Here is a 17770-nt window from a genome sequence, read left to right on the forward strand (position 1 = left end):
AGAGGATAATTTATTTAATGCAAATCAACAATTTTTGATGAGATTACAAGTTTGGTAGATAAAGGAAATGGTATTGACATAATGTATGTAGACTTCTGTAAGGCGCTTGAGTTGGCGCTGCACTCCAGTTTGATCGGAAACCTAGAAGATACAAAAGTAACGTGGCACACTTGAATTGGATTATAAAGTGGCTGATAGGTCTCAAAATGTAATTGTAAACTGGGAATCAGCATTGCACAGGTGTGTTTTCCAGGATGGTCCTTGCAGGGATCGGGTCTTGGCCCTAAGCGATTTAACATTTTCATCAATGACCTGGAAGAAAACATCAAATCGTCACTGATAAAGTTTGCAGATGACACAAGAATTGGGTGAGTGGTAAATAATGAAGAGGATAAGTCACTGATACAGAGCGATCTGAATCACTTGGTAAACTGGGGAGCAATCAAACAGTATGTGTTTTAATATGGCTCATTGTAAATGAATACATCTAGGAACAGGATGAGGGACTCTATCCTGGGAAGCAGAGACTCTGTAAAGGACTTGGGAGTCCTGGTGGATAATCAGCTCATGTGATCCTGGGATAAATAAACAGAAGAATCTAGAGTGGGAGTATTTGGCACTGGTGTGACAACTGCTGGGATCCTGGGTCCAGTTCCGGTGCCCCAATGCAAAAGAATGTTGATGAATTGCAGAGGTTCAGAGAAGAGCCATGAGAATGATTAAAGGACTAGAAACCATGTCTTATAGTGATAGGGTGACCAGACAGGACAGGGGTTGGGGGTAATAGGAGCCTATATAAGGAAAAGACCTAAAATCAGGACTGTCCCTATAAAAATCAGGACCTCTGGTGAGAGATATAGTGAGAGACTCAAGAAGCTCGATCTATTCATCTTAACAAAGAGAGGGTTGAGGGTGACTTGATTACAGTCTATAGGTATCTCCTGGGAAACAAATATTTAGTAATTGGCTTTTCAGTCTTGCAGAGAAAGGTCTATCATGATCCAGTGGCTGGAAGTTGAAGGTAGACATTCAGACTGGAAATAAGGCATAAACGTCACAGTGAGAGTAATTAATCATTGGAAGAATTTACCCAGGGTGGTGATAGATTCTCCATCACTGACTGTTTTTGAACCACGACGGGATGTTTTTCTTCAAAGACCTGCTCTAGGAATGATCTGGGGGCAGTTCTCTGGCTTGTGTCAGGCAGGGGATCTGACTAGATGATCGCAGAGGTCCCTTCTGGCCTTGAACTCTATGAAGCTAAGAGTGAGGAGCTGCCTAAACCAACCAATAGGAAATGCGGCGGAGAGGGATGTGGCCTAAGCCCCACCCCTAAAGGGAATTTGGTATCTATCTCTACTTGGGAACACTTAAATAGTCATTGGAGCAGAGTTTTGACCCCAGGTCTCCCAGTTGGGTACCTAACCACTGGGCTAGAGACAGTGGTGTAGTCGAAAATATGAAGGTCCTGGAATGCCACTAAAATACTGATTTTCTTCAATATGAATTATAGAAATTCACATTTTATTTGTCTACTGAATTTCTGGTACAGTAATCCTGGGCTAAACCAGGCATGGCTGGAGACAGGCCAGCTGTCCAAAATAACAAGGTATTGGATTTTTTTTTAATTGTACACCCCATAGTAGCTATTCAATTTATTTTAAATGTTGAAATCATTGTGCTGAAATGCCATTACTGTGTATGCAATAGAATACAATAGAAATGCCATTACTGTGTCTACAATAGAATATGTAAAAGATATAACTCTAGACAGTAGTGTACAGTACAGTGGTAAAAACCCAATGAATCGTGTACGTTTTCTTTACTTTAGCCTATAGGCTAATGAAAATAGAAAATAAATCATGCTGCTGCACTACAGACATTACTGTATCAGGCTGAAATAATAAAAGTTTATTTTAAATGTAGCTAGTAGGCTACACAAGTAACACAAAATACATCAAGGCATAACGGACTGGAGTAGCAAAGGCCTGCTGTAATGCATTGATCTAATTTTACAAGTATTTCCACAAGCGTCTTTCTCCATATTGTATTTTCTGTGTCTGTGAATCAGAGGAGAACAAGGATGTCTGAGCCAAGTTCTGGCCCAGCTGAGAGGATGCCACATGGAAAATGAAGGGCCATGTAGCTTGCTAAACGTGAGTGATGATGTATGCGGAATAAGCCCCTTGCTACATTTCCATTCACAATCATAGTCATGTGGCTGAGGTATGGCTACACTTGCAGCTGTACAGCACTGGGAGTTAAAGCTGTCTTCGTACAGCTGAGTAGGAAAGCACTGCAGTCTGTCCACACTGACAGTTGCCAGCGCTGTCGTGGCCACATTTGCAGCATCTGCAGCGGCATTGGGAGCAGTGCATTATGGTCAGCTATCCCAGCGTTCCAAGTGGCTGCAACGTGCTTTTCAAAGGGGTGGAGTGTGACAGGGAGCGTGGGGAGAGAGAGAGTGGATTTTGGAGCCAACACTGTGTCAGCAGCTGCCTTGCAAGTTCCAACCCCTCCCTAGCCCTCTCTGACTCACTGAAAGTGAACAGCACCTCTTTGTCTTTTCCTCACAGACCAGATAAGCAGCCGCTCGCCGAAACGGACCCTCCTCCCTCCCCTCTATTCAAGCAAACACTAGCTGTGGGCCTTCCAAAGGAGCCCTCTGCCTCTGCTCATTTACAGCAAACAGGAGCTGTGTTTGTTTTTTTAATAAGCAGCTCCCGGGCCCAGAGTTTGCAACAAAACAAAGCGGAACCTTCACTTAAAAGGATTATGGGAAGCTTCGGAGATCAGTCACTGCGTACTAAGGTTATTCCCTATTTAAACTGGTGCCCCAGCGCAGCAGCAGCAGCAGCAGCAGCACAATACTCTTTATTCCTCTCGGGAGGTGGAGTACAAGCAGCGCTGTAGCCAGGAGGTACAGCGCTGTATGTGCCTTGCCAGTGTGGACGGGAGTGAGTTACAGCACTGTTGGTGGCTTTATTGTGCTGTAACTCTCAAGTGTAGCCAAGGCCTTAGATAAAGTGAAAAGGAGGTAGGGCAGCTGTGTAACCAATCTGGTCTGTCACTGACAGAAATTGTCAATGCCTAGCATGACTTTCTTGATTATACTGGTCAGAAGTGCCAGCTGAGCTGAAACCACTGCTCAGCTCCACGCGTGTGATTTCATGCAGCATGGCTGAGTGTGAACGTGGATTTAGGCCTTGGCTACACTTGAGAGTTACAGCACAATAAAGCCACCAACAGCGCTGTAACTCACTCCCCGTCCACACTGGCAAGGCACATACAGCGCTGTATCTCCCTGGCTACAGCGCTGCTTGTACTCCACCTCCTCGAGAGAAATAAAGAGGATTGCGCTGCTGCTGCTGCTGCGCTGGGGCACCAGTGTAAACAGGGAATAACCTTAGTACGCAGTATCGACTCATCCCACCCCCTTTTCTGGCTCAGGTTACAGCCTCAGGTACTGACCCTCACCTAAAGTCATCCCCTGCTCTCCCATCCCCCATGCAGACAGTCCCAGTAAAACTAAACACCATTTCCAGATCAATCCATCCCTCTCCCTACAGCGTCACAGGGCTATAGATAACAAAATGAAATTCACCAAAGACAAATGTGAGGTGCTACATTTAGAGAAGAAAAAGCAAATGCACAGATACAGAATGGAGGATAACCAGCTGAGAAGGATCTGGGAGCTGTGGTGGATCACAACCTCAGCATGAGTCAGCAATGCGATGCTGTTGCAAAAAAAGCAAATGCAATTTTAGGTTGCATTAACAGAGGTATAGCCAGGGCCGGCTCCAGACGCCAGCGTGCCAAGCGCGCGCTTAGAGGCGGCAATGAGAGCCGCGCGGGGCGAGGGCACTCTGCCTGTCGCCGGGAGGGCAGCAGGCAGCTCGGTGGACCTCCACAGGAGTGCCTGCGGAGGGTCCGCTGGTCCCGCGGCTCCGGTGGACCTCCCGCAGGCATGGCTGCGGATGCTCCACTGGAGCAGCGGGACCAGCGGACCCTCCGCTGGCACGTCTGCAGCAGGTCCACTGGAGCCACGGACCAGCGACCGCCAGGCGCCCCGCGGCGTGCCGCCCTGCTTGGGGCAGCGAAATTACTAGAGCCGCCCCTGGGTATAGCATGCAAGTCATGGGAGGCGATAGTACCACTCTACTCAGTGCTGCTTAGGCCTCAGCTGGAGTACGGTGTCAGTTTTGGTCACCAATGTCTAGAAAGGATGTGGAGAAACTGGAAAGGATCCAGAGGCGAGTGACAAAGGTGATTAGAGGGATGGAACACAAGCCATAAGAAAAAAAGGCTGAAGGAACTGGCTATGTTTTGTTTGGAAAGGAGGAGATTAAGGGGACTAGATAATGGTCTTCAGATTCTTGGAAGGCTGCCATAAAAAAAGATAGAGAAAAGTTGTTCTCTCTTGCTACGGAGGGCAGGACAAGAGGTGATGGGGTCAAACTACAGCACAGCAGATGTAGATTAAGCCTCAGGAAAAACTTCCTAACTGTAAGAAGAGTAGGACGATGGGAAAGATGCCTAGGGAGCTTGTGGAAACTCTTTCGCTGGAGGTTTTCAGAAGGAGGCTGGAGCCATCTGTCCAGGGTGGAGTTAGAAACAAGAAGTCCTGCATTGTTGCAGGGGCTGGACAGAGCTGACTTTGCGATCCCTTCTCACCCTGTGATTCTATGAGTGCTGCTGAATAGCACCAGGAGAGCGTTTGGCGTGTTCCGGCTCGAATATAGCACTGGCTAAAGTCACACTCTCTCTCTTTGGCCCAATGACTATACCCCGTGGGAGACTGAGAGACCCCTCAGGCCATGATGGGGACACACAGCACTCCTTCCCTTGCTGCAGGGGCTGGTACTTACGGCCAGGAGGCGGCGCCGGCGGTCTCTGAGAGAGCTGATGCCGTCGTGGAGCCTGCCCTGCAGCCTGCTGACCAGCTCCTAAGGATCTTTTCTGTGCTCTTGGGCTGGGATGTCAGCATCTTCCACATCTCCGCAGCAACACTGCAAAGGGAGAGAGCCAGTGGCACCCGATCAGAGCCCTGCCAGCCTCCTGCACCCCTCAGCACTGGCACGCCTGCTGGGTCTCCCCTCACCGGCCGGCCCTTTGTTGCCCTCCTGCTCCTGCAAGGACCCCGTTGGCTGGTGCAGGCTACATGGAGCCAGGTCTGAGTGTCAGCCACAGGAGAGGCCGAGGATGCCGTACAGGGTTTTGCAGATTGGCCTGTGTCCAGGGCAAGCCAGCCTGCAAAACCCTCCAGGAGAAGCAGCAGCTCTGCAGGAGCAGGAGATCTCTGGAGGGTTCTGCACTCCCCTGTCTCTGGCAGCGGGACCAGTCCGGGGGACCCAGAGTGCAAGTGGTGGTAGCCGCAGCCCCGTACCTGTCACATGACAGTGAGCAGCCCAGCAGGGTTCCGACCACCTCCTCGCTGAACTGGGAACCCAGCAGGAGAAGGGCCCTGAGCAGCTCCTGCCGGGCAAGTGGCTCGCTGATGGAGTCAGGTGCTTATGAATGCTCCTCACAGCCTCTGACACCTGGAAGGAAAATGGGGAGGTGGGGGCCTTGGCTTCCTCGCACGGCTATTGATTGGGAGCCAAGGACCTGCTGCACCTGAGAGCCATCTGCCCTCCCAGAACCTCTTCACCAGCCCCAGGCCTAGAACACAGCACCAGTTCCCAGCCTATCGATTCATAGACTGCAAGGCCACAGCGGTCATGGTGATCACCTAGACCAGGGGTAGGCAACCTATGGCATGTGTGCTGAAGGTGGCACGTGAGCTGATTTTCAGTGGCACTCACACTGCCGGGGCCTGGCCACCGGTCCAGGAGATCTGCATTTTAATTTCATTTTAAATGAAGCTTCTTAAAAATTTAAAAAACTTATTTACTTTATATACAACAATATTTAGTTATTTATTATAGACTTATAGAAAGAGATTTTCTACAAACATTAAAATGTATGACTGACACGTGAAACCTTAAATTAGAGTGAATAAAGGAAGACTCGGCACACCACTTCTGAAAGGTTGTTGACCCCTGACCTAGACTGACCCCCTGCATTTCACAGTTCAGAGAACTGCCCCCCAATAATGCCTAGCACCCAGAGACAGAGTCTCCCACGGATGGGCTCCCCAGCACGGTGTTCTCACTGCAGCTCTTACCCTCACCAAGCCTAGGCCGGGAACCTCCAGGATCTTATGCAGCATGTTCCTGGCCGTCACTGCGTCATGGACGCTGGAGTCTCTCACGCCGTCGATAGCAACGAGGAGGAAGTCCATGCTCTCGGATGGGTTGAAGTACTTCCCAAACAGCTGAAACAAACTGCTAGTGAAACCCCTTTTGCTGCCCAGCGCGGATCTGGTCAGCGGCCAAGCAGCCAGGACTGGCCCGGCCAGGAGTGCAGGCAAACCCCACTCTACCGGGACAGGCCTGGCTTACTGCACCTGGGCAGCACAGTACCCAGCCAGCAATTGGAAGCTGTCATGCATGGCAGAGGCCAGCGTGGCAGTGCAGGGGCACAATACTGCGCAGCACGGATACACTCTCTAGTGCTCAGCAGGGGCTGGTGCTCGTGCGCAGATGCAATGATGCCTTTTATTGCATTAATCTCTGAGGAAGCTCCCAGCAAACCTGACAAGGAGCTGGGATCAGGTTTGGATGAGCCCCAGTGCATCTTGCGGTGTGTCATGTAGGCAGGTATATTGGGCTGCATTAGTAGAAGCATTGCCTGCAGATGGAGGGAAGTGATTATTCCCCTCTATTGGGCACTGGTGAGGTCACATCTGGAGTATTGCGTCAGTTTTGGGCCCCATACAAGAGAAAGGATGTGGACAAATCAGAGAGAGTCCAGCAGAGGGCAAGGAAAATGATGCGGGGGCTGGGGCACATGACTTGATAGCAGCCTTCACTACCTGCAGGGGGGTTCCAAAGAGGATGGAGCTCGGCTGTTCTCAGTGGTGGCAGATGAGAGAACAAGGAGCAATGGTCTCAAGTTGCAGTGGGGGAGGTTTAGGTTGGATATTAGGAAACACTATTTCACTAGGAGGGTGGTGAAGCACTGGAATGGGTTACCTAGGAAGGTGGTGGAATCTCCATCCTTAGAGGTTTTTAAGGTCAGGCTTGACAAAGCCCTGGCTGGGATGATTTAGTTGGGTTGGTCCTGCTTTGAGTAAGGGGTTGGACTAGATAATTTCCTGAGGTCTATTATTCTTTGAGGTGGAGTGGGCCATAGGCAGGTCTCTGTCCCAGCTGGATGGGGTTAGTCACATCCTGGGTCTGTCCCTTCCCCCTGACTCCTAGGGTGTTAATTTCTGACTCCTGATAACTCTGGGCACAACAATCCCAGGAAGCACTGACTGTAGTTACCGATGTGATATTGCTGATGTTGGTGACCCAGAAGGCTCTCTCAGTTTGACTGTCCTTGAGGATCTGCCGATACTCTGCGCCGTGCTTCACCAGCATTTTGGCTGACCCAGGAGGAAACAGACAACAGGCAATATAAATCAGACCTTCGGTTAGCAAGCGGGAGTTTTGCAAGGAAGTTTAGAGAGGGTGTGTGAGAGACAAGTACATCTAACAAACATACTGTAAACTCAGGCCAATAACCTGTTCCCCATCCCTCCCCAAACTAAACAAACTAACCTCCTGGAAGAGTAAAAATAAACCAGGCAGAAGGGCAGCAGCAGCGTGGGGCTCTCAGTTGATTGCACTGAATGCAGCATGTACGATTACCAGCCCTGTGGGTAGGTAGCATATGTGGGCATTTGGCCCAGGAGCTACTGGCCCTCGGAGACCAGGAGACCAGAGGGCTGAACTGGTGGAGCCAAGGGAGACAGTGAGGTACATAGAGGAGACTTTTAGGGATGCAGTAGAGTAGTCCCACTCCCAGTCTGACAGCCTCTGTGCTGCTGAGGAGGGTGAAAGTTTCGGGGAAGGAGAACATCGAGCTGGGGCAGAGGAGACGATCCCATAGTTGGGACCCACCTTCCAGATGAAGTCATGATGTCCTCTCACACTGAGGCTACCCCTCCTGAGGTGGGAATCCCACTTACAAAGAGAAGCCAGGAAATAGTAATGGGATTCAATCAATAGACACATAAACAGTTGGGTTTGTGATGACTGGGAGAACCGCATGGTAAATTGCCTGCCTGGTGCAAAGGTTGCAGCTATCACGAGACATCCAGACAGACTTATGTGCAGTGCTGCGGTATGTAACCTAGCGTTTAAATCGGCCTCTGTATGAGATAGCTAATGTGAGTGAATTTTAAAAAGTCTCCAGATGTGATCCTGGTAAGCCTGACTTCAGTACCAGGCAAATTGTTGAAACTATAGGAAAGAACAGAATTATCAGATCGTCGGTGAACACAATTTGTTGAGGCAGAGCCAACATGCCTTTTATAAAGGAAATCATGCCTCACCAGTCTACTAGAATTCTTTGAAGGGTCAACAAGGATGTGGAGAAGGGTGATCCAATGGATATAGTGTACTTGGACTTTCAGAAAGCCTTTGACAGGGTCCCTCACCAAGGCTCTTATCCTAAGGAAGCTGTCATGGGATAAGAGGGGAGGTTCTCTCATGAGTCAGTGGTTAAAAGATAGGAAGCAAAGGACAGGAATAAATGGCCAGTTTTCACAGTGGAGAGAGGTAAATAACGTGGTCCCCCAAGGATCTGTGTTGAGACCAGTGTAGTTCAACATAGTCATAAATGATCCAGAAAAGGGGTAACCAGTGAGGTGGCAAAATTTGCAGATGATACAAAATGACTCAAGATAGTTAAATCCAAAGCAGCCTGCGAAGAGCTACAAAGGGATCTAAAAAATGAGGACTGGGCAAGAAAATGGCAGATGAAATTCAATATTGATAAATGCAAAGTAATGCACATTGGAAATCATAATCCCAACTATACATACAAAATTATGGGGTTGAAATGACCACTCAAGAAAGAGATTTTGGAGTTATCGTAAATAGTTCTCTGAAAACATCCAGTCAATGTGCAGCGGCAGTTAAAAAAGCAAACAGAATGTTGGGAACCATTAGGAAAAGGATAGATAATAAAACAGAAAAATATCATAATGGTTCTATACAGTGGTGAGCTGGAGCCGTTTCCCACAGGTTCCCAAGAACCGGTTGCTAAAATTAGACCTCCGTGGAGAACCGGTTGTTAAAGGGCCAGGGGGTGGGCAAAGAACTCCGGTCCGTGGGCGGGACCATCCTGTTGCTCCCAGGATTCCCAGCTGGGGAGGCTGAGGTTCCCCTGGACCCTCCCCCGCTTCCCCCCAGCTGCAGCGTGGCCAGCTGCCGGCGCCAGCTGGGCAGCTCAGCTGAGCTCGGGAGTCGTCCTGCTGCCGCTTTTTGAGTAGCCCGGCAAGTGGGGTGGGAGAGGGGGCTGCTGCAAGCTCCAGGGCTAGCCAGAGGGGAGGGAAGGGGAAGGGGCAAGTGGGGCAATTGGCCCAGGCCCTGCAGGGGCCCCCGGCCCCACGAGGATGTCTTCCCCGGGCTCTCCCCCGCTTCCCCCACCCTGCAGAGCCGCAGCATGGCCAGCAGCTGTGCAGCTCAGCTGAGCTCTGGGCTGCCGGCAAGGTAAGGGGACAGGGGGCTGCGAGCTCCGGGGCTGCAGGGTGGGGCAAGTAGGGAAATTTGCCCCGGCCCCTCGGCCCCACGAGGATGTCTCCCCCGGGCTCTCCCCCGCTTCCCCCACCTCGCAGAGCCGCAGCATGGCCAGCAGCTGTGCAGCTCAGCTGAGCTCTGGGCTGCCAGCAAGGTAAGGGGCGGGGGGCTGCGAGCTCCGGGGCGGCAAGTGGGGCAATTTGCCACGGCCCCCTGGCCCCACGAGGATGTCTCCTCCCGGCCCCACGAGGATGTCTCCTCCCGGCCCCCTGCAGAGCTTCAGCGTGGCCAGCAGCTGGGCAGCTCAGCTGAGCTCCTGAGTCGTCCTGCTGCTTTGAGATGCCGGCAAGGTAAGGTGCAGGGAGACTACGAGCTCCAGGGCTGCGGGGGGGAGGGCAAGTGGGGCAATTTGCCCCAGGCCCTGCATTGGCCCCCAGACTCTCCTTTGCTTCCCTCCCTTAAATCAGAACTTTTTATAGGGAACCGGTTGTTAAGATTTTGGCAGCTCATCACTGGTTCTATATAAATCTATGATGCGCCGAAACCTTGAATACTGCCTGCAGTTCTGGTCGCCCCATCTCAAAACAGATATACCAGAATTGTAAAAGGTGCAGAGAAGGGCAACAAAAATGATTAGGGGGATGGAACAGCTTCCATATGAGGAGAGATAAAAAAGATGGGGGACAAGGGTACACTTCAAACACTGTATCGCCGTAGCTGCACTGGCGCTGTAGCGTTTAAGTGAAGATGCTCCTATGCAAAGAAGCTCTTAATCCACCTCCCCGAGAGGCGCTGGCTAGGTGAGTGGGAGAGGTGCTCCTGCCGACAGGGGTGTGGATTTTTCACACCCCGAGCAATATAGTTATAACAATATAGGTCTGTAGTAGAGACCTGGGACTATTTCGTTTAGACAAGAGATGACTAAGGGGGGATATGATAGAAGTCTATAAAATCATGACTGGTATGAAGAAAGTGACTAGGGAAGTGTTATTTACTCCTGCACATAACAGGAGAACTAGGGGTCACTTTATGAAATGAATAGGCAGCAAGTTAAAAACAAACAAAAGAAGGTATCTGTGCACACAATGCACAGGCAACCTGTGGAAATTGTTGCCGTGGGATGTTGTGAAGGCTAAAAGTATAATTGGATTCAAGATAATCAGGGCATGTAACCCCATACTCTGCATGTCCCTAAACCTCTGACTACCAGAAACTGGGACTGCATGTCAGGGGATGGATCACTCAGAATTTCCCTCTTCAGTTCATTCCCTCTGAAACATGAAGCACTGGCCACTATCTGAAGACACAATATTGGGCTAGATGAACCATTGGTCTGACTCAGTATGTCCATTCTTATGTGAGTTATGAAGAGTAGAATACGGATAGAGGAAGCTAAAGACATCGGGGGAAACTCCATGGCTTGCAGGACTAAGGAGGTTTCTTTAAAAAAGTGAATTAGGAACAAAAGAAATCGTAGCAGTGGTGTAGGCTCATTACTAGATGGAGACTGTTTAAAGGTTGCAGAAAAGGTGGAAGTGTTCAATAAATATGTTTTTCATGTTGGAAACCCCATGTCAGTGTATTTAGGAAGGACAAGGGTCTCCAGTGCTCTTACATTTTAGCAGCTGCATGAAGGAGAAGAGGTGGTGAAGTCCCTCCACAGCCGATTGCCAGATCTCCTGCTCCTGCTCCACACAGCACAGAGTGAGACACCCCACCAGCTGGCCCAGGACTCTGAACTCCTCCACTTCCTGACGGAGAGAAGGAGCAAAGGGAGTCACTCGCCCCTGCAGACCTAGCGCAGTGAGTCCCCCTGGCATTGCCCTAGCAGTGGGTTAGAACAGGGGGAGGCAGAGACCACCGCAGAGAGACTGGGGACACTGAGCGCAGGAGGAGCTGTGGGGCCCATCACCAGGGGCTGAGGAAAGCTCAGCAGGGACGGAGAAATCTGGGCAGCAAAGTCAGCAAGCGTTACCCCAGTGGGGACCCAGGTAACGAATGAACTAACGTCAGTCTCCATCTCAAGGGCAAGTTCCTAATCCCAGCCCCTTCTCCCATCCCCCTCCCTTCTTTGACCTCAGGCCCAGGAGCTTGGAGTCACCTTGGACTCCTCTGCTCTGCCTCCTGCCTCTCTCACTCCATCCTGGAGCTCCCCAGAGCCCGCCCTTTCGCGCCGCCCCAGCCTGCCTGCCCTCTCCGGCCGGCTCTCTCCTGCAGCCTTGTCCTCTCGTCTCCCCCTCCTGCAGCCCCTGCACTGGCTCCCTGCTCTTCCCCACCTGGCACCAAGCCCCTTGCCCTCCTCTCCCGGGGTCTGCACAGCCTCCCCACTCCCACTCCCCAGTTCTCTGGCGCCTTTGGCCCCGCCCATCCCTTTCACTGTGTCCCCTCCCACCTCCCTCCTTCTGTTCTGCTGCCCCAGCCTCTGGAGGCACATCATCCGAGCGCCCCCGTCCAGCTGCCGGAGGAGGCCCTTCCATAGGGGATGGAGCATCTGGAGCAGCTCAATGGCCCTGAGCATGCAGAGCAAGGGCGTTCATCTGGCAGCCTGGCAGAAGCTGATGCCAAGGCATCCCACAGGCGTCTGACAAAGGGGGTGAACAGACACCTGGGTTCGGAGGCTGCTGTCAGGGCAATCCTGTGTAAATGCATTGACCCTGCAGAGCAGACTTTGGTGCTAGGGGAACAGCGGGGAGAGTCCTTGGAGACAGAATGATGGAACTCGACCCAAAGCCCACTGGAGTCAGAGGAAAGACCCATCGACATCAGGGCTCGTTAGATTGGACTCCTACTGAGGATCTTGCTGAGTCACTATTCTAGGCCTGCATTTTCCATGCCAGGGCATGCTGCACCGCAAGGCTGTTCAGTGTAGTTAGGAGGTGGCCAGGGTCACAGGCTGCTCACCTGGAATTTGCACTGAGACCCCATGAATTCCATCAGCCACCTGATCCTTCCCACTGCCCTCAGCCGCTCATGTACCTCCCTGGATGTGGTCCAGGGGAGCAGGACCTGAGAGAAACAAATTGGGACAAATTGCTAAGGAGAAGTACCAAAAAATAGTCCAAGCACATAGGGAGAAAATCAGCAAGGCAAAGGCAAAAATGAGTTCTAACTGTCAAGGGACATAAAAGACAATCAGAAGCAGCTCTATAAATGCATTAGGAGCAAGAGAAAGACAAAGGAAAGTGTGGGGCTACTACTCAGCAGGGAAGGAGAGCAAAGAATGGATGACACAGACAAAGCCAAGGTGTTTAATGCCTTTTTTGCTTTAGTTTTCACTAAAAGGTTAATGACGACTAGATGCTTAACACAATATTAACAACAAGGGGCAGGAATACAGGCTAGACTAGGAGAGAACAGGTAAAAGACAATTGAGGTCAGTTAGATGTATTCAAGTTGGCAGAGCCTCATGATATTCACCTAGATGGAGCTAGGCAAAGAAATCGCTGAACCTTTAGGAGGTTGAGGTCCCAAAGGACTGGAGAAGGGCAGACACAGAACCTGTCTTCAGAAGGGGAACAAGGAGGCCCCAAGGAATTATAGACCTGTCAGCCTAACTTTTGTACCCAGAAAGATACTGAACAAGTTATTAAACAGTTTGTAAGAATCTAGAGGAGATAATAGGGTAATAACAAATAGCACCATGCCAAACCAATCTAATTTCCTTCTTTGACAGGGTTACTTGCCTAGTGGATGGAGGCAGGCAGTATATGATGATGTATATGAAGTTTAGTAAGGCTTTTGACACAGTCCCACAAGACATTCTCCTAAGCAAACTAAGCCAGTCTGATCCAGATGAGATTACTATAAGGTGGGCGCCCAACTGATGGAAAGATCGTACTCAAGAGGAGTTATCACTGACTCGCTGGCAAAGTGGGAGGGTGTCTCAAGTGAGGTCCCCCAGGGGTGTGCCTGGTCCAGTACTAATCAATATTTTCATTAAGAACTTGGTTAACGGAAAAGAGAGGATGCTTGTAAAGTTTGCGGATGACACCAAGCTGGGAGCGGTTGCAAGCACTTTGGAGGACAGATTAGAATTCAAAATCAGCTTGCTAAATTGGAGAGTTGGTCTGAAGTCAACAAGATAAAATTCAGTCAAAACAAATGTGACGTAACACACTTAGGAAGGAAAAATGCATAAAAACAAAGTGGGGGATAACCGGCTAGGTGGCAGTACTGCAGAAAAGGATCTGGGGCTTATCATGGATCTCACACTGAATATGAATCAACAGTGTGATGCTGTTGTGAAAAAGGAAATGCCATTCTGAATTGTGTTAGCTTGGAGCTCTGTGTCCAGTTGCAGGCACCACGCTTTAAGAAAGATGTGAACAAACTGGGGCCAGTCCAGAGGACAGCGACAAAAATGATCAGCAGTTTAGAAAACCTGACCTGTGAAGAAAGGTTGAAGGAATTGGGCATGTTTCATCTTGAGAAGACGGAGGGCACCTGTAACAGTCTTCAAATACGTTAAGGGCTGTTATACAGAGGATGGTGACAAATTGTTCTCCATGTCCCCTGGAGGTAGGACAAGAAGTAATGAGCTTAATCTGCAGCAAGGGAGATTTAAGTTAAATATTAGGAAAAAGTCTAAGGGTGGCTAAGCACTGGGACAGGTGACCTAGGGAAGTGGTGGACTCCCCATCATGGAGGTTTTAAAAACAGGCTGGACAAACACTCAGCAGGGACAGTCTAGGAATGCTTGGCCCTACCTCAGTGAAGGGGGTGGAGTAGATGACCTCTTGAGATCCCTTCCAGCCCTGCACTTCTGTGATTCCCTCTTCCCAGGTTCTGGGATCGAGGAGACCGAATCTCTGTTAAGGACATTTCCCTCTTTTGGGAGCACAAACCACCCACAGAATCTACTTCCTGTGGCCCCAGAACTAGAATGTTGGGGGAATCTAGCTCCGGGCTTTGGCCAGGTTGTTGGGGCCCATGGTGAACACAAAGGAATGCCAGATTCACATGAGGGCTCAGTGGAGAACACAGCAGATCCCGCCCACGCTCCTCCACCCCCACCCCATACAGACGTTTTTAAGATATATTGGGGGCACTTGGCCTCAGCCCAAGAACCTTTGTAGAGAACGTACTCTGAGGGCCGAAGGCACGGGGTGTCCCATGCTTGGGATTAAACAGAGCCTTGGTCCCTGAGCCCCACCCCAGCTACAGGACTAGTCCCCTTCCTGCCCCCACGCCTCCAGACCTTCAAGATGATTTGCAGCACCAGAAGGTTGGGCTCCTGATCCTCGCACACCAAGGCCTTCAGCATCTCATCCATGGTTTTCAAAGTCTGCATGCAGAGCAGAGGAGAAACCAGAGCAAGTGGAGTTACCCAGCCAGGTGATGAACCAATGCCCTGGCGTGTGACACCCCCCAGGTCATAGCAGCCCCTGGTATTACAGCTCACCCACTCACTTGTATCCATGGGGACCTACTACAAACTCCTCTTGGCAACAGGGCCCCACCTGTCTTTGCTCTCCCCAAAAAGCCCACTGCACACAGTCTATCCCACTGGGAGAGTCAGACAGGACTCCACATTTGGAGGGCAGATTTCCAGCCAAGTTTCGGCTCCCCTGGCCTATGTGCACCTGAAGCAGGCGATCTCCGGCCTGTGCCTCGAGCCACGCATGGGGGTTGATTGTGCTTGTTATTGGAGTGTCTGTTCCCCACTAATTGTCAGTGCATGTGAAGGATAAATGCCTACTACTGCTACCCTAGGAGGAGTTACTCCTTTATCTGGGCCTGTGCTTTGGGGCCTGTGCTTTGGTGCTGCAGGTCCTGAGCTGAAGTCCTGTCGGGAGCTGTGATCATTACACTCTTATGCCAGTGCCAGGTAACCCAGGGGACAGTACGGCGAGTGGCAGGATTCCCACTCAGTTTGGGACAGCTCAACATGGCCGGTTTGGGGCTTACTTTGGTGTAGAGCAGCCTCCACCTCCTCCATGGTGTGTGCTGGAGGCAGGGAGAAGATGCTGGAGAAGCAGGTGGCGAGCAGGCTGGGTTGTGTCAGGATCCGCACCGGTAGCTTCATTTTGCTAAGAGAAGAGACACATGCGGTTGGGGTCTGAGGCGGGACTGATGTGCTAATATTGCCCTCAGGCTCCCAGGACATGGAAACACCTGCGGGGCTCCAGCTGGCGGGTGGCAGATGAGAACAGGCCAGGGGGTGGTGGACGGAGTTGGTGCTGCCTTCTCCCATACCAGCAGGCAGGGACTTAGTGTAGCCTGCAGCTGTCTGCTGTGACCCCACCAGCACTCACCGGCTGGGGCAGAGATCGCTGCTCTTCACCGAGAAACAACATCCTGCAAATGGCATGGACGGGAGACTAGAGCCTGCTGGCACCAGCGCCTCTGAACCCAGCGGCCACAGTGCAGAGGAGCCTGCCAGTCCTGCCCGCTGGGGCAGAGACCCTCCCACCACAGCCGTCTGCACTGCGGCTGCACAGTCAGGCCAGCACCGAGATGCTGCAACAACCCGCAGCCAGGCAGAACCGAAGCAGAGATCTAAGCCCTGCCCCTGCCCATTGCTCTCAGCCTGCTGGACAGGGCACACAGCTGTGTGCAGGGGGGCAGGAAGGTGGGGACAGCCCAGACAGCATTAACCTCTTCACCCCCACTGCCAGAGCATGGCCCCAGCACATGCAATGAGGTGCCAGGTGACTACTTGAGCTGCCCCTGCAGCGCGCCTCGTGGCAGGCGGCAGCCAGTGAGAACAGCTCGCCCACTGCTGGCGCAAATCCCTCCCCTCTCACCCCCCGCAGAGAGCGATCATGGCCAATGCCGTCGCCTGCCCCATTGTCAGGAAGCCAGTGTGCAGTGGGAGAGCTGCTCCAGCTCCTGCCCCGCCTCCTCTTCCCATTCCTGGGGAACCTATCGAGCCAACAGCGAGAGCCCAGCTCCAGCCCGCAGCATCCATCACCTTCCAGGCGCCTGATGGACAGGGAAGCTCAGAGCAGGGCGCTAGTGGCACTGAGAGAGCCCCCATGGCACAGGCAGTGCCAAGTGCCAGGGCTCAGCCTGCCCAGCCTCTCAGCCACTGGGAGTCGCTGAGCTGCCAGTGTGGCGCAGCTGGCACAGCTGGCACCGACTCCAGTCGCTCCGCTCCAGCAGCACCTAACTGCCCCTCTCCCCCAGAGGACTGGTCCTGCCTCCACGCCCCCTCCACCATATCTTCATAAGGCCACGTGGAGAGGTCACCAGGCACCGAAGGATCCTCCACCACCTACCCACTGGTGCCAGTCCACATGCACCAGCACCATCATCTGGTGCCACATTTCCTGGGAATCAGAAGATGGGGAGGAGCAGAGAAATGCCCTGGAAAACTGGCCATGCCAAGAGGCTGGCGTGTCTGGCTGCACGTAGCACTGGCTGGGGCTGGGCCGGGCAGGCTGGGTACCTCAGCTTCATGATGGCGAGCATAGCTTGCTGGCGCATCACGCCGGTCAGGAGTCGACGGACTCGTGATCAATCAGCTCCTGAGGAGACAATGTGGGAAATGCCAGCTGGGCTCCAAGCTCCTGCAAGGCTCCGACAGGATCAAAGCGCAGGGCCTGCAACACGTGGGCTCGGCAGCCAGGTCGTCCTACTGCAGGCTTGATGGTGTGCAGGGCTCCAGCCAGGGAGCGCAGTGCAGGGCCTGTGCTCAGTGTCCCAGTGTCACGCGCCAGTGCTCTGCAAAGGCTCCATCAGCATTAGCACCCAAGGACTCCACCTGAGATCAGGCCCCCTTGTGCCCGGTGCTGCACACACACAGTGAGAGCCAGTCCCTGCCCCAGAGAGCTCACGAGCTAACTAGGCGAGACAAGGCATGGGAGGGAAATTGAGGCACAGAGGGAAGTGACTTGCCCAAGGTCTTACTGCAGAACTGGGAGTAGAACCCGGTGTGTTGAGCCCCATCCCACTGGACCACCCACCAGCCCACGCTGTCCCACGTTCAGGGAAGGGAGGTTAGCTCTGGAAAGCTTTCTGCAGCGCTGGAGAGCAAAGACTTTCCAAATCTACGGAGCAGATTTGTTGCTAGTTCCCTAGTGGGCACTGACTGCGGAGTGTTGGGGCTCTGGGCAGGGAGACTGGCGTACACAGAGCGACCCGGTGACTTGGGAAGCTGGGTGCAAGGGAACAATCTACGTTTCAATACAGTTATATGTTTAGGAACAAAGCGGCAG

General features: G+C 52.0%; 1 protein-coding gene across 1 annotated transcript; it reads right to left on the reverse strand.

Annotated features, from left to right (window-relative positions):
• Positions 1 to 4946: 4946 nt before the first annotated feature.
• On the reverse strand, positions 4947 to 15524 carry LOC120403955 (maestro heat-like repeat family member 5). The gene is made up of 7 exons (XM_039535980.1): positions 15519 to 15524; positions 14809 to 14895; positions 12513 to 12617; positions 11227 to 11362; positions 7371 to 7471; positions 6167 to 6316; positions 4947 to 5009 (listed from the first exon to the last, which is right to left on the reverse strand). The coding sequence occupies exons 2-7, from the start codon at positions 14881 to 14883 to the stop codon at positions 4947 to 4949; spliced, it is 630 nt and encodes a 209-aa protein (XP_039391914.1). The 5' UTR covers positions 14884 to 14895; positions 15519 to 15524.
• Positions 15525 to 17770: the final 2246 nt, after the last annotated feature.

The sequence above is a fragment of the Mauremys reevesii genome, linkage group 4 (assembly GCF_016161935.1).
Source record: "Mauremys reevesii isolate NIE-2019 linkage group 4, ASM1616193v1, whole genome shotgun sequence".
NCBI classification, from domain to species: Eukaryota; Metazoa; Chordata; order Testudines; family Geoemydidae; genus Mauremys; species Mauremys reevesii.

Coding starts and splice junctions, on each gene's coding strand:
- LOC120403955 (XM_039535980.1), bottom strand. CDS start 14,883: ATGGATGAGATGCTGAAGGCCTTGGTGTGCGAGGATCAGGAGCCCAAC. Junction 12,618..14,808: donor TGCTGCAAATCATCTTGAAG/GTCTGGAGGCGT, acceptor TGTTTCTCTCAG/GTCCTGCTCCCCTGGACCAC. Junction 5,010..6,166: donor CCGGCCTAGGCTTGGTGAGG/GTAAGAGCTGCA, acceptor CTCCCTTTGCAG/TGTTGCTGCGGAGATGTGGA.